The sequence below is a fragment of the Pseudonaja textilis genome, chromosome Z (genome assembly GCF_049901715.1).
Source record: "Pseudonaja textilis isolate UNSWEBS1 chromosome Z, rPseTex1.2, whole genome shotgun sequence".
NCBI classification, from domain to species: Eukaryota; Metazoa; Chordata; class Lepidosauria; order Squamata; family Elapidae; genus Pseudonaja; species Pseudonaja textilis.
In genome coordinates this window covers 92,500,611-92,521,814 of record NC_142008.1, presented here as the reverse complement: position 1 = coordinate 92,521,814, position 21,204 = coordinate 92,500,611, and the positions used below count along the sequence as shown (strand labels likewise).

The 21,204-nt window shown below is 38.3% G+C and overlaps 1 protein-coding gene across 4 annotated transcripts in view; it reads right to left on the bottom strand.

Annotated features, from left to right (window-relative positions):
* Nucleotides 1-21,204, bottom strand: part of RARA (retinoic acid receptor alpha) — a 217,979-nt gene that overhangs the window by 122,459 nt on the left and 74,316 nt on the right. For all 4 annotated transcript variants that reach the window (XM_087916889.1, XM_087916888.1, XM_087916890.1 and 1 more), the window contains exon 2: nt 15,675-16,136. In XM_087916889.1, coding sequence (XP_087773015.1) covers nt 15,675-15,849 — 175 coding nt within the window. In that variant the 5' untranslated portion in view covers nt 15,850-16,136. The remainder of the gene's footprint in view (nt 1-15,674; nt 16,137-21,204) is intronic.

Here is a 21,204-nt window from a genome sequence, read left to right as displayed (position 1 = left end):
ATGCTACTTGGAGACATGCCTCTAGCCCCTGTGGTAAAAAACAAGAGAACCAAAAAAACAACCTGGGTCATACAAGTCACTTATAGGAGAAAGGAGGGGAAAAAGAAATGTTTTTGCAGACGCAGGATTGCTATGGAGAAGGAAGAGAAAGTTACTCTGAGAATGTTTGCGAGGTGAGAGAGAAGGCATCAAGAAAGGGCCATGTGCTTTTAATCAGCTCATGCTCTACACCATGACCTCAAGTTGGCATCAAAGGACTGTTCAGGAGTACTGTAAGCATCAAGCATACAAAAAGGAGGAGGAAGTTAACAGAAGAGCCAGGGAAAACAGCCAGTGATTACAGAAGCAAAAAGAGAGGAATCTTTCTGCTTGCCCTAGCTAGGAAACTAGGAGATAAATTCCCAGACATCATGCTGTTTGTTACTTTAAGAACCATGAGCCCTGTCTCCCATTCATTCTCTTCTCTTCTAAGTAAATCTAATTTACCTGGTAGTGACCAACATCTCTCTCACATTTCTCCCCAATATCTTTTTCCATTCCATAAAGGAGCCCAGGAAACTGGATGCCACATTGAACATGAGCAGTCCATGGATCAGATGTCATCACTCAGTACAACTCTGCTCCCAAAGAACCCACAGATTGGTGCTGCTGTAATTTGGCTGAAAAGCTGCTAATTGCAGATAGCAAGCAATACATTTTCCTCTCAAAAATCTTCCCCCTCTTTCAAAATAAGAGATCTGAACATGAAATTATTATTTGGATTTTGATTTGAGGAGGCATTTCTTATTGTACATTAATCATTGTTTAGAGCTTACAGTACAGTTTTTGTGTTCCTCACTATGATGTCCAAGAACTATCAATAAGAGAAAGGATCTGAGGGGTTGTATTGGACAGCAAAGCTTCACGATATCTACTATTACCCAAAATTTCCTTGAGAAAACTCTGGCAATGCATTAATTTCCGCCCCCACCCCACCCCAATGCCTTTTTCTTTGTCTCAAATGCTAACACTGTCCCTTCAATCCCCTACATGTGATAATAACGCCCAGGAAATTTCCTTTCTCTGAAGCTACAGGCACAACAGATTATATTTATATGAATTACAAATTAGTCCGTCACTTTTTTTGCAAACTATGGACAAACTCAGTCCCCGGATTAATTTATAGTTCAGAATACAATGTGAACCACAGCAAACCACAATTTGGATAAACCACAATTTGATTAAACATGGTGAGTTTGTTATACTACCATGTCTCAAAAATTATGCATGACTACAATTTCCTATTTACTTACTAAATTTATATTACACCTTTGCTTTATACTCAAGGCAGTGTAAATAATGCTGTTCCTTCATATTTTTCCCATAATAGCAACTCTGTAACTTGGTTTGAATAGAGAATGAGTGAAGGGCTCAAGTTATACAGCCTTCTTCCATGCTTAAACAGACCATGAAACCTGTGACTTAACCACTACACATGAATTGAACCCAGGACCAAAACAAGTAAAAGATCTTCTAATCCTTCTTCCCATATACTGTTCCTCAACGCTCCTCTAGGCCCAGACCCTTCATCCCCTTTCTTGAATATTAGCCCATTCATCCTTGATTGAAGGAAGGCCTACATCAGTGCTCCTGTATTAACTGGATTCAGCCAGATTATTAGTTTGGCAGAGACATAAACACTATAATTATCAAATAAAGGAAGACTATAATGGGGGGGGAGGCTGCATTCAATTTCTTTCATTTCCCTTTAACTAGCTGCATTAAAAATAAAACAGAAAAGGCTTCTTCTAGAACACGCCTAAAATCTAAACACTAAAATCTACAGTGTATAGCAGACTATTGAGATGTAAAATTCAAATACTACAAAGGTGTAGCAAGAAATCAGATTAAAATCAGCAACGTTTTTTAAAGTGAGTTTGCTCTTTTTATTTCTATTCTATACAATACAGAGACCAAGGATTTGAAAAAGGATTTTCTGTGCATTAAAGTGATGGAAAGAGAGATACAATCAATATTTTAATATTGTGCTTTATTATAGTGTTTACAAAAGGGTGGGTCACTAGTTTTTCCTGTGAAGTTTTTTTTTCTTTTCTTTTAGCAGATCATGGCAAATGGAATGTCTTCAGATGAGATGGAAGAAGAAAGGTGATAAAGAATGGGGAGGGGAGGGGAGGGGAGAGGAAGGGAGGAGAGGGTAGAGAGGAGAGGGGAAGATGCAAGGGGTTGGAAGGTGGAAGGGAAGGATGTCGAATTAAGAGAAAGGTAATATAGGTAATTCTCAACTTATGACTGAAATTGAGCACAGAATTATGGTTGTATCTCAGTGTTTTTTAGAGGACCATCACCTGACCAACACAATTTTACATTTTTTTCTGGTAGTTGTTAAGTGAACACAATTATTGCAAGTGAAGGCCATATTTATTAAAGCAAATACTGTGGTGGTGAGCAAACCCACAATACGCATTTTTTGCCAGAAACCAGAAATAAACACCAGTTTCTGGCAATAAACATTGCAAATTGCAATCATGTGACTATGAAATGCTGTAAATGTGAGCCAGCTGCTGAGCACCCAAAATATAATCATATAGTGCAGAGGGGCCAGCTCGTCAGAATTTCAAAACCAGGATGTAAGTACCTTTTTTAGAGCTGGTCATAACCTCAAACAATTGACCAGTCATAAGTCAAGGACTATTTGTAATTCTGAATCAATTCTTAAGGAATAGATTCTTAAGGAACTGAGTTGATGAACAGATTCAGGAAGGAAAAGTGTTGCCTTAATTATGAATAAAATGGCAAAAAAACTTTTTTTTTTAGAAGTAAATTGGTACCATTTAGAGTGTGTGCATTTGTGGAGGGAGAGAGGGTATTAATCCAATTACTCTATGTTATGACAACTCTGTTATGTTCTTATTAATGGTGGAAATGGAAGAACAAAGATAGAATCTGGGAAAGAATATGTAAGCATTGTGAATTAATTCAAGCCAAGGAAAAAAAAGTCAGGTGATATGAATATATCGGTGAAAGCAAGATGAGTATGGAAAATGTTATTAGACATTTGGAGGCCCAAAACTGAATTAGAATGGTAACTGTTAATGAGCATTTACTTAGAAACAGATCTATTTCTTTCAAGTACCAGTAATATAACTGAAATTCCAGTCTATTCATATGAGCATGTAAAAGGAATTAGCATCAATCTAAAAGTATCTAGAAATCCAAAGATACAGGTTTTTGATTGACTCTTATCCACAGAAACTTGCTGGCTCACCTTGGGCCATTCTTTTTCATCCCAATTTACTCACAGGGCTGTTGCTAGAACAGCGTACCAGATAAAAACATCATACTAAATGCTACTCAATCTTAAAATATAGATGTCCTTTTCTAATTGAGTGCTATGAGGCTGCACTAGTGCTTCTGACTGAAAGGGCATTACAATTTTTTTCTTATGCCAAGGGAAATAGATCAAGAGTGAAAGCAAAACCTATTGAGAAATTAGTTTGTTTAGTATACCTTGAAGGTGTCTGGCAGAATCCTGATTGAATGGATATGAGAAAACATAATAACATCTGGAAAGTGCAGTGGCCAAACAGAGGGTGTGCAGCGAGAAGAAAATTATATTATATGTTTGTTAGAGAAGTATATAATATAATGAATAGAATTGAATTATGGGATGTTTAATGCCAAAAGGGAGAACATTTGGTTATTGAGTACACTAAGAGCTGTATAAATTAGAAACAAATCATGGAATGTCAAGCAAATTGATCAACATTGAACAGGGAGAAAGCAAGGATATCTGATGCCTTTTGCTTATTTTAAGATACTTATCAATAACTATATAAAAAAAGACATTAGGGATGTCTTGATTAAAGACATGTAAGCATACGTTCTTTGCAAATGATGCCATGTTGTTTCAGAATTCAAATGGTTTTCAGTAAATGCTAGATCATGTTAGATATGCAAAATGAACATTCTCACTGTTGTTACAGGTAAAGGGTAAAAAAGAGAGCAAACTGATGAATTTATATACATTGTCAGAATGTTTATGAAAGATGAGAAACTAAATGAAAAAAATTTAAGACCTGCAAATTGTTAATAGTAAATAGATGTAGTCTGATGCGAGAAATGTTTGCCAAAAAATGGGTGTGCATTCTTGATTACTCATTCATACTGAGAGATTTTTCTATCCACAATGTTATATGGGAAAGAAAGTGTCAGTAGCAACCTAATAGCAACTGACTGCTTTTAGAATGGGGTAATTAAGAAAGGGGGACAATAAATTGATTGTCGTTGAATGTCATTTCCATACACAACAATGAATGGTTGGTATGAAAGAATGTTGCTTAACTATTTTTTTAAAAAAATTGGGCTCAGTCACATGGTGGCCTGCTTAACAACCAGCATGACGATAATTCAGGGATAACTACAGTCATAAGGCAAGGATTACCTCTAGTGAAAATAAGGGTGATTTGCAAGAATAAAATGCATGAAATGATACATGATATTTCATGAAATGATACATGATATTTCTCTAAATATACACAATCAGAGCCACTACAGGGGAAGTACAATCAATGATGTTGGTGTAAATTAGTTTTAGCTTTATTAATTTTATTTTTATTTTATACCTTTTCCATACTATGCAGAATGCTGTTTGCCCTAAAAGAAAACAGTGTGATGATATATATCAGTGGTGGCTAACCTTTTTTGGCTCCCATGCTGCTAATTGCGAGTGTGCTCACTTGCACAAGCTCTCGTGCCAGCACCCAGAAGGCAATGCGTGCGGGCCACCTCCACATCCCCGTGCATGTGCACGCAATCCCCTCATGCCCCATGCATCTCTACGAACATATGCGAGACACCCCCATGTGCTACACATCTTTGCGTGTCTCCCACACACACCCTGTGCATGCGTGCCAGATAGCCAACAATCAGCTGTCGGGTGGTGGTGCACGCATGCGCAGTGGGGGGTCTTCCGGGTGACCTCTTGCATGCCAGTGGAAATGGCTCTGCGTTCCACATTCGCCAACATGGGTTTATATATATATGATAAAAGCAAAACAAAAGCACAAAGCCTAGAAGGGATTAGAAGCATCTATTTTGCATACTTGCTCAAAAGGCCACCAAAAAAGGGGGGGAGGTAAGTGTTCAGTGGTATTAAAAACAAACCTTATCAATTATGACTCATAGGCTACACAATCCTTCCCTGTCATACTACTGATTTCTCAGAGTGCCATTAGGAATCATTATCCAAATATTTTCTCCAAGGAACTGTTAGTAGACAGCTATAACTAACTGTAGAAATAGAGCTAATTTTAGCAATATAATACTTTTGGTGGTGAAATGTTTGCCTAGCTGCTACTTTAATACCTTTTGAGTGCTGACAAACATTTCTCTGTTTCTTTGCTGCTTTTTGTTAGTTCTAATCCTTTTGAACTGTCCAGACGACTTTCCGTAATAAGGCAGTCTATATGGTGTATAAATAAATGTTAATTCAAAGTTTCCATCTCAGATGCCCAAATATTGTGAGCATAAAGCATTAAAAAAATGCTGCACTCATTCCTATGCACTTCTATTTCATTTGTTTTGGAGAATTAGTGGTGTGCAAAACATTTCAAATGCAAAACACTGCATGTTAAGTTTGAAGTCCTCTGTTCTGAGTTGGAAACAGATGTTCCAATCCTGCCAGAAGTGTTCTGACACTGTTCTGACCATCCCGGAAATGTTCCAAGCCGAAAAACATTGCTTCAAGCCCAAACACCTCTTTCAAATTCAAAACAGAATTGTTTCAAGCTCAAAAACCGTCTGGAGCTGCTGGAAGACCCCACTTCAAGCTTGAGTCAACAGCTTTAAATTTACTGGCATACTTCTAAGGGAAGAAAATCAAAATGGCCTCTTTTTATTAAAACTTAAGCTGACAGTACCAGAGAACTCATCAAGACTGGTTGGGAATTAGAGCAGTCAGTCAAGCTCACCTTGAAGATATCAGAGGCTGGGTGAAGATAATTACAGAAAAGAGCTTAGATACTGATCCAGGTTGGATTCTAGAAAATCAAGAATCTTTAAATGTCAAATCTATGCCTCTTAGGGAAAAAGGAGGAGACACAATTAGGCCACAAACCATTATTCAAGCTTTTTTTGAATGGCAATGCTTTATATTAAAATACTGTCACTGTTGAAACACGAAGTATCTGATAGCCAAATTATAGTGGTCAAGGCACTATGAGTTCTAGTCCTGTCTTAGCTATGAAAACCAGCTGGGTGATCTTGGGCATGTCACGCTCTTTCAGCCCAACTCACTTCACAGGGTTGTTTTTAATGGGGAAATTACGAGGCAGAAGGAGTATTAGGTATGTTTGCTGCCTTGGGTTATTTGTACAAATAATAAAGGCAGGATACAATAAACAAATAAATAATCTTCCCTTCGCTAATTACAATAATTCAGGCTCTGTAATTTTCAGGATCATAGTTTGTGGTGCCTCTTGTCTCAGGAAAATACAAACAACACCTTAACTGTTTTGCTTTCCGAAATGGGTTTGAGAAAGACCTGGGCACAATGCCAAAGCAAGTCAGGGCCTGAGGAAAATGGAACCAGTCTTGGCAGCTAGGGAAAAGCTGATGTGGGTGAACTTTGCCCCACTGTGCAAACGCTAGGAATGAGAAGACAGTCTAGGCAAGTAGGTGGAGAGGAGGGCTGGGAGCCAGATTCAGACACAGAATTTCTCTGACCTGGGAGGGGGTGGGGGGAAGCTAATTGCCTGGGAAGGGGAGAGCAGAGCTTACAAATTCCTGAGAGGTCTGTGACCTAAAGCTAGCTGGTCATACTTCAGGCCCTTCCTCCTAAAATTATGTCCCAAACTTTTAGGTACAGGTCAACTTACCACTTAGTGACCATTGAAGTTACAACAGTTCTGAAAAAAGGCGATTTATGATCATTTTTCACACTTAGGACTGTGGAACATTTTGCAACCTTCTGACAAGCAAAGTAAATGGGGAAGGCAGGTTCACTTAACAACCGTGTTCCTAACTTTAAAACTGCAGTGATTCACTTAACTGTGGCAAGAAAGGTTGTAAAATGAAGCAAAACTCACTTAACAGCTGTCTTGTTTAATATCAGGAATTTTTTTACTCAATTGTGGCCATAAGTTGAGGACTGTCTGTATTTCTTATGCTACAATCTTATTTTATCATTCAGCTGTGTATAAAAATTGAGCCTGGGCACTTTATCAATGGAAGAATTTGTTTTAAACAATGTGTAGCAGTTTTGAAAATGCAGGGTTAATGAAAATATGGGGATTAACGTAATGTTTCTGCCTCTTTATATGATTTAAGCTAGACTCGAAGAATTGAGCAACCACAATATGCATCCTACATACAACACTGAATAGAGTGCTTTGTGTACACATACAGCTTTTGTCTTCCTACATGTCAGGAGCAAGGATTTCCAGAACAAATGACCCAAGTTTCAGGCAGCTGCATTTAAATATCCAGACAAGTTAGCCATTATATTTCACACATTCCTCACCTGAAATTTTGCTGAAGCCTGATCTTCTTGGAATCCAGCCCCAGAACCTATATGAATTAGTTAGTGTAAGCCTGCAACTTTCCCCATAAAGTCTAGTTAGGTCAGCAATCTAGAAAGCCTAATTATAAGTATGAAGATCCCAAGAATGGATAGGCTACTATTCCACACGGAACCAGCAAAAGGAATTCAGGCTATGAACACAAGCTTCAAATCCAAAGAGACTACATGTTGCGGGAGGATTATCAGGCTCTTCACTGTTTTGAAAAAAGATGATACAGGATAAGTTTCTCTCCTATTCAGGTAAAATGCAGCAGGTAAAATGGATCTGGAAAACATGTAATATTCACTAATTGTTCGTCCTTTATGCATGCAGTTTATACTGTAGACAAACACACTCACAGACACAACTCTCTTTACTCAGATGAAGGAGCATCATGACCTGGAAAATAGAATAATTTAAACACAGAATACTCTTCTTCTTTTTTTTCTTGACATTTGATTGATAGGCTACCTATGTGTAATTTCATTTTTTTAAAAAGTTAATCACTCTTTATTCTTACTATGCAACTCACTTTAGCATGTACTTTCAAATTGATACAGATAGTCCTCAATTTATGACCTTTTGTTTAATAACCATTTTAAAGTTATGACGGCCTTGGAAATGGTCTTTTATGGTCCATAAAGCACTTTCATCTATCTAAGATATTATGTGCACCTCCAGTCAGATGATTGCGATCTGGGTGCTTGGCAACCTATTTAAGTTACAAACCAGTTGCAAAGTGTCCTGCAATCATGTGACCACCATCTGCAATCTCCTCTGACAGCTTCCCCAAAACATCAATGTGGAAGCCAGCAGGAAAAGTGGCAAGCTGCTGCTGCCTATCAAGAAGATTCCCTTTCATTTCTAGAGGCTGGCTGAAAAGGCTTCCTGCTGAGGAGAGCTGAACTCCTTCATTGGGGTAGAAAAATGATCCTCAGATCCTAAAGTTCTGACCTCATTCCAACAGGTTGGTTTTGTGCTTGTTAGAAACTCTTTAGTCTCTCTGTCTATGGCAGCATTTGCCTGAATTATATTTTTACTTAAAATTCTTCTCCCCCCCTTCACACACACACACACACACACACACACACACTCCATTCTTCTCACCTCTATCGATAGCATGTGTCTTCCTCAATCTCAGGTCCTCCACCAGAGGCCTGGGAGTTTGAGGGTCAGCACAATATCTAATATCTGTTTCTAATACTGGTATCTTCTGGATGGAGAGCTGTGTTGTTGTTCCTGGGATTTAGGGGAACCACTCTCCCAGTTTAGGAGTCATAATCCTGAGTCATAATCTCAATCCCTCTCCCTCCACCCCACCCCGCCTCTCTCTCATTTGGCAAAGGTGATAATGTTCACTATTTCTTTAATGTCAGAAATTAAATTAATGATTAATCCTGTGTATGTTTATCTGTGTCAGATATCTTTGCAAATGTCTGCACTGATTTTATATTATAATTTAAAAGATTGTACCCTAGTATGTTAGTCCTAATACATTTCCTTTGGCCTCGGTGGCTTATTGCAAGCAGGCTGAACTTTAGCCAAGATCTTAACCTATCTACCAAGCCAAATGCAGAACACATGCATTGAAATATATGGGTTCCTGATTGGAGTCTGTGGGACCTAGGCACCATGTCTTTCTCTATCCTAATCACTCTTTGTAAACTTACAATATCCAAAGGAAGAACCCCATGACAAATGATGCAGGAGTGAGCAATCAATACAGATTCACACTTCATCTTGCCAGTCCCTACTCAACACCACCCACTCCTAAGCACGCCTCTTTGGCCTCAGTATTATGTCAAGAGGTTTGTTTATTCCTTTTAAACCTTTGTTTCCTGTTATTCAAGCTATTTATAAAAAAGGGCCCTCTTGCCTGGAAAGGGAGGAGACAATGAGAAATAAGAGAGAAATATTTCTAAAAGGGGGAGGCAGAGAGATGATGCTCAAACCTATCTTCCAAGGCTATCTTCTGGACATCCCTTTTAAAACCCATCTCTGGGACAAGCACAAAAGATAGGTAAGATTTATTAAAAAGACGGTAGGAGAGGGAGGGAAAGAAAAATAATAATTTTAAGTAAAATATAATTCAGCCAAATGCTGCCATGGACAGAGACTAAAAAATTTCTAACAAGCACAAAATCAAATTCTAAAATGAAGTAAACTTGTCTTACTGAGATTTCCAGAAACAAGCCCTTTTAACTAGTATCAATCAGCACAAGTATGCAGGTTTTTATCATTTAAATAGCCAATTCCCAATTTCCCATTCTATTCCAATATAACCAATAGGCAGAACTTAAAATGCATATACACACCAAAAGACATATGCATGCCTCACGTGTGCTGCTTTCTTTCTTCCACGTGTGTGATGAATGCCTCATGCAATGCAATAAGAAAATATAGTCCTTTGTTTGAAGGTCAAGTTGATGCGAGCCAAAGCTTTTTCAAGCATCTTTTCATGATCCTACAAAAGAATGTACGAGTATGTCTTTGCAGGTCACAATGATTTCTTACATTTGTCCATGATTAGTTTTAAAATAGATGTCCCATCTCTAAAGGATGGAGTATGTGAATCATGCTTTTAATCATTATATTACGAAAGTCCTCAGTCCCCAAATAATATCTTTTATAATGGTCAAAATGTTCTGGATACAAGTCTAGTACGTCATCCATCCATCCATCCATCCATTCATCCAATGTGACCTTCTTCAGATTTCCTCACCAGGTAGGCATCTAAAAGGAACAGAGTTTTTTCTGTGATGGGACCCTATTTCTGGAATTTTCTCTACAGAGAAGCTTGACCAGCACACATATTAGCATCATTTTGGCAATAGCTAAAAACTTTATTTTCCCAAATCTTTTTACTGGCATTTATTTGTATTTTAATTCTTTGCTATTGACTGACTGCTTTATGGCAGCCTAGTTTATATTGTGCTTTTATTTTTCCTTTTATTTGGTTTTATCATATACATTTTAGTCATTTTTAGTATTTTTAATATAGTATTTTAGTATATTTTACTGTAAACCAGGTAGAGAGCTTTAGTTACTGAGCAGTTTAAAATTTTTAGTAAATAAAATAGTTGTTTAGAAATAAATTCATTACCAAACAGGAATGATTAAAGATTACTAGACCCAATTCATCCCTTCATAAAAACCACAAATCTTCAAGTTGTTAAGGTACCCCTGCTTTAGAGAGTAAGAAAACATTCCTCAATAACTACCCCAGCTTTGGGCCAGGTCACATTTTATCAGAGTACAAGAACCCTCTGCAAAAAAAAGACATGTCTTAAGTCACTCCAGCCCTCACCTTCAGGCAAAATGTCTGAACCAGACCACTTTGGATACTATACTTACCCTGTGTTGTGGAAGTTCGAGACACTGGAATCCTGGCCTGCAACAACCTTATGTTGAATACATCCTAAATATTCTTAAATTGTATATATATAAACCAACATTTTTATTACAATAGCCCTCCCCCCCAAAAGAGAGAACTTCCCAGCTTCAAGAGATGTTAACCATTCAGTTTACTTCAATCTTATGAAGTGAAAAAGTCCAACTCCTGCAAAAACATGAAAATTCATACTTCATTGTTTCAAAAAAGGTCTGGTACTTTTAACTGAACAGATCAACTTGAAAAGATATGGCAATACTTTATTAGCCAAAATTTAAGTATGATTTCCAATTCTTAAGAGATACATTATAGCAAATATGTTTTACATAGCTTCTTATTCTGTCTCATAATTATTTGCTGGAAAATTAAACAAAATTTCATTTACATATTGTAATTGTCATCTATTTATAGGTTTCAGAGTCCTACCTTACTCTGTGCAAGTAGTCTTGTTTTTAAATTTATTTACCACCTAAATAAATGTAGAATTTGAAAGGTATCAATTAAATATAAAACTTCTGTATAATTATCACAAGGGGGAACTATTCTATAAAATATGTTACTGTACAATTTTGTATTTTTCTATTACTAATAAATGGGGAAAACTGGAGATCATCAGATAGAGTAATATACCCAGGTCTGAAGGATCAGAGGATATTTTCAATGAAAAACAGAGCATATGGACAAAAATTCATACAAATATTTTTACTAGTTATTGGGACTAGAAACATTTTTAAACGATAATGGTCAAAGTCAAGGCAGAATACAAAAGAAACTCTGGAATATGCATAATTTTAATATTTTGCAAGAAATGTTCTTACTTTTGAAAAACATGAATCCCCTCAAATTAAGAATGCTCATCAAGTGACAATGAGCATGTGGGATGTGGTATAACAATTATGCCACAGCAAAGTGAGTAGAAACACATAAATTCAACTTTATTTTAAAAACAAGCTACTTAAAGCTAAAACAGATTTCAAGAATTACACTAATATGTGTCAATTATATTGGGTTTGGGTGTATGCTTTTCTAATTCTTATTCAACGAAAATACAACACTTGTTCAGCTCTTATGTGTAATTCCATTTTTGTCACACAATGATGTTCCTATACTTTACTCAGCGGCATCACCAGATATATTAAGAGATGCAGCTTATGGCAAAACCAGAGATCTTGTAAGAAGCATAGGGCTTCAATAGCTGCAACAAGTCATCCTCAATGCAAGTGGTTTACTAAGAAGCAAAACTGCATTCTGCAAAAGATTGTCTCCTGGTTAGTAGACCATAGGTCACCATGACAGAACTATATATGATTTGATTGCTTATTGTACCCTATGATTATTATTAAGTGTTGTACCTGATGATTATTGACTCTTGATAAATGTATCTTTTCTTTTATGTACACTGTGAGTATATGCACCAAGACAAATTTCTTGCGTGTCCAATCACACACTTTACCAATAAAGAATTCTATTCTATAAAAAATATTTATATTTGTGTTTCAACAAGTATAACATCCAAATATCTGGTTGGGCGGGGGTCCTAACACAAGGATATATATGGTATCATTAATATGACACAAATAAATCAACTGAATGCATTATGCACATTGTCTTGCAGCATTATTGGTTCAGTTTGCTATTCCCTTTCCCAGTATTTGTTTTTCTTCCAAGTCTAGCCAGCCAATCTGGAATTCCAGGTAGACCCCCAACCTGAGGGACTCCTGCTTATTTTTCAAGATCTGCTAAGTGTTGCCAGCTGTTGAGAAAGGTAAAGAAACCCTCAAATTAAGCTCAACTGGATGTGACTATATAGGTAACATAAGGAAATGGTTTGTCATTAATTTCCTCAGGACTGTTTCCTCCCCACCCCCAACTAGTCCATACCCCTGGTTTCTTGATATCTTCCATCCAAGTGCCAAACAATTCCATTAGGTTTTCAAGATTGGCCACATATTTTAGGTGTTTTGTGCGTAGGTGGGTGGGAATTGAATTAATATTAAACGGTAAGTGAATTTTTTATACAGAGATTTTCAACTGACATGGAAAGACACCATTTATAGATGGAATAGGACAGTACACCAATACTTTTCCATTCTACCCAGCTTGATACACTCTGCAGTTTATTGTGGTCTTCTTCTACAACAAATAAAACATTAGGAGCAGGACTAAAATTATAACCAGGATAATTTCATGACTTAACCACATTGCTGAGACTCCTATAAATATAATCTGGTAACATTTTGACATCAATTCTATTTTTCACAGTAAGAGTTAGGTATGTTCTGGACAGTAAACAAAATAAAGACTTACATAATGCAAAACCAGGTGAAAGAAAGAAGGTTTAAAAAGTCAAGTTTCCAATAAAAATCTCATTACCAACAGATAACACATAACTATGCCAGAGCTTCATTAATATCCTGGGTCCAGTGCCTGTGGAAAAAGATATAGGCTTTTTCATTGCCTTTCTGAAGACCAGTATGGTTTGGGCCATTCACATCTTGGGAGGAAACCTGTTTCATAAGACAGGCACCATGACAAGAAGATATATTTCCAGTATTTACTAGGTGACATCCCTTTACCAAAGGAATCCAAACAATGTACAATCATTGTGGATAGGTGACTCAGCAAATAATCTGAATCTGCAATGTAGGGCTTTAAAGTGGCAACCACATTTTGAATTGGACTGGTTGCTTTTACGACTATTGCCAAAGCTGCTTTTCTCACATATGTTGTACCATATCATGCTACACTGTACTATACAATTATCATTTCGGAACCTATTCTCATAGGGAGAAGTGTTGCACTAAATGTGCAAAACACTGGTGTCATGATGGGCATAAATATATCTTCAAGCAATGTACCCTTTTATTTGGGATATTTCAAAACTTCTGAAGAGGATTCCTGCAGAATATAACTCAGGAATTGGATATTTTTAATTCAAGTGATAGTGGGAAGATTGATCTGGAGAACTAACATTTTCTGTTTTCCATGAATAGAATCAGTCCTGATGCACATTTTTACCCCTATAACATTCAGATACTCTTTTGGAGTGTTTTTCAGAGCAGAACTAAAAATGCACCTAAATAACTATAATTCCTACCTACTGGTTAGGAAACTTAGCTTTTTCCTTTATGGACTTCACCTCCAGAATTCTGAGTGAGCTAAAAGTTCCTCATCCTGGCTCATTGTTTAGTCAGTGGGGAAATCAATTTTTGAGTTGAATGGGACTGTTTAATATACATATGTAGGATGTCCTACATTTATATATTAAACAATCCCATTCAAGTCAAAAATTGATTTCCCCCACAACTGAAAAACCAGTAGGCCAGGGATTGGAACCTTTTATGGCTCACTCAGGAATTCTGGAAGTTGAAGTCCATAAGTGATAAAAGAGCCAAGTTTCCCTACCCCTGGTCAAGGCTGTACAAAACCACTGTGAAAATCTTCTTCACCAACATGTCTTCTCATACCCACACACTAAAACTGAAATTAATTTATCCAAAATAGCTAACTCCAGATCTGTCTGTGAAAATTCTTATTTCTAAACTTCTCAAACTCAAATTTGTACTATATTTTTGACCCCTTGAGCTTTTAAATTGTAAACACAAGTGCAATCTTTCATTTGTCCTAACCGCTTTCCCAAAAGCTACGTCATTCCTTGTTCTAAAGAGGAACCAAGCATGAGAAACAAGAATTTGCCCAAAATTGCTCAAGAAGAGAATGACAGAGTAAGGTTCAAAATGAAATCACCAAGACTGCCAACTATAGTTTATTCTCTTCTGTAACAAATAGGGCAATCACACTTTAGCGTGGCTGCATATAGAGATGAACATGAATTGGTTTTGACATAACATTCAAAATTAACTTTGTTTTTCAGATATGAATTCAGCAATTCTTAGCCTAACTTGACCCACAGAGTTGTTATGAGTTCACATCATTTTTTAAGATCACTGTAAAAAAAGTCAGATAAAAATAATAATAGATATGTATTCAGGATGGAAGTGGGATAAGAAAACTAAGATATTTAGCAATAGTGCTGTTTCTATAATGTATACCAATTACTGTATATCTGTGAGAAAATTTGAATGTCAATACGAAGTATCCAATTTATAAAAACTATAGAGTTCCAAATGCATTTTGAAGCTGAAGAAATTCCTACATTTGATTTTTAAAAAAGCTTTAAAAGACATGTATCAAGTCACCTAACCACTGATTTAATAAATAAATGGCCAATTCTATTTTTATTTAATTAGGAAATGGTGAAACAGTATCCTAGAATATTACAGAATTTAATTAAACATACACCAAAAGTTTAAAATTAAAAAAGAAGCCAGCATTTCAATTGTAGCATTCAGGAAGTATGTTAAGCTTAAAAAAAAAACATGCTCACTAGCAGAGACAACACTGCTAGACCCATTTTGGAGTTGCTAGATGAGGAAGACAATACAACTCAGGATCTCAAAAGTGTAGGGAAACCAAAAATAGCTTGTATAGCTTATAATTCTCTCCACAAGTTGTCACCTGAATTGTAACAGAACAGAGCACTTATGAAATACATTGCTCAAAGATCATTTTTGCTTTATTCAACACAAAAAGATGTGCTTGTACCAAAATTGTGATGGTGTTTTCAAATCTGCTCTAACACAGGAAGAGCCTCTTCATCCTAAGTGTGCATCATCCCACCTTCGCCCCTACTAACCACATGGCTCCTGAATTTGGTTACTTACTAGCTGGTGAAGGTGTACTGTACCCACTGACTGGCAGCTGGTGTTGCATTCCAGGCAGAGTTCCTGGAGGTGAGAGGCCTCCAATCATGTGGGGAAAGAAGAAATAGTGAGGAACTGGGTAGCTGTTGAGATGTCCACTCCCTGGTGTAGAACAGGAGCTACTGTTGCTTGCCATAGCTGGCACAATCCACAGGCCTGACCCTTGATAAAAAAAGATTCACATAAGGGCTGAATGCAGAGCACTTAATATAGAGGACCAGTCCAGAACCATCAAAACTTGATACAAAATCAGTGTAATTTCAGGCCAAAGTTAAGCAGAAGAAATATGTTCAGAAAATTCTGCAGGCAAGCTGAGTGGATCCTCAGGTTTTCAAAAATATTTCAGAAATCTTTGGGAACAGATCTTCTAAAAGAAGCATGGAGGAGAAGCTGCAAGGTCCTCGGTGCAAAGTGGGGACAGAGCTGTAGAAGGAGAAAGGAAACAGTAAGCAAAAAGATGCAAGGGTCTGCATTACAAACTCAGACTGTATTCAAATGATTAGTGGTCATAAAGAAGTGATTTTTTTCAAAAAAGGATATAGCCAGAACTTTTAGTCCAAATAATATATATACATAAAAAGACATAATTCTTACAATGTTGGAAAACATTTCTGTTTATATAAGACCTTGATTAACATTTTATCTTGTAATCTATATAGATTTATTTGGCATATACATATAAATAAATATTTCATTTATTTTTATTTACAAAAGGTATACCCCAATAGATAAGATGTCTATGGCCAATATATTCCAAGTTATTCCTGTTGAACAATTTAAGGAAGTGAAAGAGAGTTTATTTTTTGCTGTTGTACAAAATAAAATAAAAAAAAATATTTCATCATCCTGACAAGGACTTACATTCCAGTATTCTTTTTTTGCCAGTTTGCTAAACTTTGGCCCTTCTTGTATTGTTTACACCCTAAGTGCTTTTATTATATTTAATCCACACAGAATAAAGATCATTCTTTAATAGGTATTGCAAAAATATATATAAAAGGAATTGAAGAGACTATAAAAGAATGTGGCTTAATCTTTTTACAGCCATAACTAAATTATTTAGCAAAGAGAAAAGTTAACAAAAGTTTAAGTTGAACAAACTCCACCTTACCTATTATGATTCTTAATTTAATGCTGCTGGCAAACATACCTACTGAAGCTATCCTACCTACTGGAGCACAACTATCACATAGAACTATTGGGAGAAGAGGAGACACACTCTGCGACTTTCTGACCTCAGTCAAGTAATTGGGATTAAAGTCAGGGAGGAGGATCCACCAGAATTTGAGGGAAAATTCAAATCAATGCTCAACTCCTGCTACCAAATCATATTTCGTTTCTACATTCCACTGCATATAATTTTCTACATACCACTGAGTATAATTTCTTCTTTGGCTTTCTTGCCAATCAGTCCTGCTATCAACACCATGCCTCGCCCCTATTCTCTCCTCCATCCCCACCCCCACTTAATTACCACAAGAGACCATTTATCGCTCTCTCTTGACAGGAGGTGACAGGTAGCCCAGCCCCTCCAGACAAATGAGTTGGAGGTCGGAAGGTTTGGCTACCTGCTGCCCTTGCCTTACCATAAATCATGGGAGGGGGAACAGAATGGAGCATAGGACACTAAAGGAAATGCTGATTAATGAAAAACAAAATAAAAGGCCTCTCTGCTTTCCCCTTCCTGAAAGAAACAGATGAAGGAAAACAATTCCAATAGAATTCTGAATCGAAATTGGAAGTCTGAACTGAAATTACGGAGGAGGGGGGCTAGCCTTACCACCCTAACTGAAGTCTACCACTTCCACAAAAAAACTCATGCTTCACTTCCTTCATCTCATGCACGAGGGAAGAAATATAAAATTGCCTTTTGCACAATAGCACAACACACATTACTAGGAAGTTGTCCTCAGACCCAGCTGACATGGAGCTCTTGTGAGGCTCATGTGCATTTCACTGGAGTTTGTAAAGGAAAAGGGGAAGAGGCAACCCCACAGATTGATTGTCCACCTCTCTACTTTGTTGTTTCACATCACCAAGTGTACTTCTATCCCTATTCATGTATTTATGCAATATCCTAAGCCATGCAGAGGTTTATTTGGTCTTAGGTGAGGATGTTATGTAAATCCAACTTACTATTGACAATTCAATAAATTATCAGCAAAAGTTATTTACCTTAGTGTGCTGTCTAAACCAGTGGTTCCCAAAATGGGCAGTACTGCCCCTGGGGGCGGTGGGATGCCTTAGGGGGGCACTGAGAGGCAAGGGGGCTGGCCGGGGGGAGCTAAGAGGCGGCAGGGGGGTGCTGGAGGTGAGCGGCAGGGCACAATTCAGGGGTGAGAAAAAAAATCCCTCCGCCGCCCCGCAGAATCATCTCATTGACTTGCATGTTCTGGTGCAAGGAGCTCCGCCCCCTGAACACAGTGTTGGGAAAGGAGAGCAAAGCCAGAGTGGCTTTGCTCTCCTTTTCAAACATCCCACCACTGTGTTTGGGGTGGTGGGGGCGTTGCCCTGAATGCAACATTGGGAAAGGACATCCCGCTGCCGCCGTGTTTGGGGCGGTGGGGCGTCGCCCCAAACGTAGCATTGGGAATAGAAGAGCAAAGCCAGAATGGCTTTGTTCTCCTTTTCAAACATCCCACCGCCACCATGTTCCACCCTATTGAGCCCCTTGCACCAGAGGCACCCGCCTAAGCATGTCCGAACGGAGCTGTGCATGAAGTCAATGGGGTGAGCCTGAGAGAGAGAAAGAGGGAGAGAGAAAGAGAGAAGGAAGAAGAGAAAGAAAAGGGACAGAAAGAAAAAGAAATAAAGAAAAGGGGAGGGAGGGGAAAGATAATGAGATGTCTATTTTAGTCCAATCACCTGCTCCAGCAGGATTAGAAGGGAGTGAGTGTGTGTGTGTGTATGTATGTTCTCCTTGTAATTTACCAGTACATTTTGGTTTTGCCTTCTTCAGAATTGGCACTGTAATACATTGGGGAAAAGTAATTTTTTAGGGTGGAGATCTGGTCCAATGGATCCTGTTTAAAGCCTCAACTAAAATGTGAGAACTTCCTGAAAGTCTTGACCATGTTTCATCCACAAAACCTTTAATTAATAGAAGCCAAAGATGTTTCAATGTGCTGGCAAAGATGTTTCAATGTGCTGGCAAAGATGTTTCAATGTGGAAAAGGGCCTCTAAACTAGGCCTCATTTCAATCTGATGCATCAGGTCTCCCTCTCTCCCTCTCTCCCCTCCATGCCCCCCTTTCTTTATCCCTTTTTCTTTCTTTCCCTTTTCTCTTTCTTTTCTTCCTTCCCTCTTTCTCTCTTTTCTCTCTCTCTTTCCCTCTCCCAGGCTCACCCCATTGATTTGGTGCACCGCTCCACTTGGACTTGCCTGGGCAGGTCCCTCCAGTGCAACGGGCTCAATGGGGTGGACCTGCGGGAGCAGCACCTAGAACACAGCAGTGCTGGCACGTTTGAAAAGTAGAGCAAAGCCAGAGGTCGGTAATTTTTGCTGCAAAGAATCACAAAAGCTTCTGGGTTGTATACAAGAAGGGACACACATGTCAGTGTAATTCAGCAACATAAAATAAAGAAATACAAATAAAATAAATCAACAAGAATCAGCAAAGCATCTCTGATTAGATTTTATTCACTACTAGAATCTAATCAGAGATGCTTTGCTGATTGTAGTCCAATGACCTGCTCCAGCAGGGTTGGAAGCAGGGGTGGGATTCAATTTTTTTAACAACCAGTTCTGTGGGCGTGGCTTAGTTGGTGGGCATGGCTTGGTGGTCATGTGACTGGTGGATGTGGCTTGGTGGTCATTTTATTGGCTGGGTGTGGCCAACTCAATATCATTCACATCGAGGCATGCATCTCCTCGCCTGGCCTCTCATGACTGTGGGGATGCTGCAACAGTCATAAGTGTGAAAAATGGTCATAAGTCACTTTTTTCAGTGCAGTTGTAACTTTGAATGGTCACTCCACACAAGCAAAGTACCAACAAAGGAGGGGGAAAAAAACACCAGAGAAGTTTCTGAGACAGGAGTCTAGTCCTGCCAAGAATGTAATAAGGGTTAACAGAGAGGCAGTTTCTGTAAGCAACACCAGAATGTTTCCTTCTTGCCTTCCTTACAGGATTACGCCAGTAATTTCTTCTAACAACCAATTCTCCGAACTGCTTAGAATGTTAACAATCAGTTCTAGCGAATAGGTGCAAACTGATAGAATCCCACCCCTGGTTGGAAGGGAGTATGTATATATCTGTGTGCATGGCTGTCAAAACTCCAAAAACAGGTCAAGTAGTTCTGGGGAGGCCAGTCATAAATTAGAACACTTCCTAAGCAACCGGCCATTAAGTGAGGACCATTTGTATTTGGTTTGCCAGTCACCAAACCATGCTCAGCCAGTCACGTGACCAGCAAGCCATGCCACCAGTCATGTGACCAGCAAGCCACGCCTACCCAGTCATGTGACCAGCAAGCCACACCCACCCAATCACGTTATCAGCAAACCACACCCTCAAATTAGGCCACACCCACAGACATTTGAATCCTGCCCCTGGGTGGGGGGCATTGAGAATGAGTTTGTGGCACCAAGGGGATGCTGGACTGAAAAAGTTTGGGAACCACTGGTCTAAACTAATCAAACTTTTGACTCCACATCTCAGCTTAGTTACATATTGCTATTTCACACTACTGCACATGGATGACTTAAAACAAAGCAGCTTCCCAAAACTCTTTCATGGTTGGGGTTAATAATGGGATCTCTGAGAATTTGCTAACTTATTCTTTTGGGGTGACTATAAGTGGCCATCCTCAGAGCCAGCCTGGTGAGATAAGATGGTGACCTAGAGACTTCTAGTCCTCCATTAAAACTGGCTGAGTGAGCAAGTTACTCTCTCTCAGCCCAACCTACATCATAAGGCTCTCGTTACAAAGAAAATAAGAAGTGGGAGCATTATGTACAAATAACAGCAGGGTATAAATCTAATCAATAAATCAATAATGAAATACAACTGGAATTGAAGAGAAAGAAATCTTTCAGAAATGAAGGCAGGGACTATATTGCAAGACTCTGGTGGGATTCAAATCTATTCCCCCACCCCTCAAAAAACAAACAGCAAAATAGTTTTTAAAAATTATGCAAAAAGAGCTCCCAGGGGTTGACTAGATTACATTCCCAATTAAATGGAGATTGGGCATATTTCCAGATAGCTGGACAGCACACTGAAAACAACAAGGATTGATTCTGTTAGAATAACTCTTTCCTTTCCCAGGGTCTAAAAAGTGCCCTGGGAAGAACGATTGCTGCAAGGCAGATTTTTCCTCCTTTTGGTCAAGCAAAGTAAGTTGGCCAGAGCCTCTTTTCTGCCTGACACTAAGAAGCAGACATCCAGCCAATCCAGAAAACAGGAAACACACCAGCTGAAGCCAAGTAAGTGGAAAGATAACAGATTGGAGTCCTAGACTAGAAGCCATCACTAAAGAAGCAAATCCCA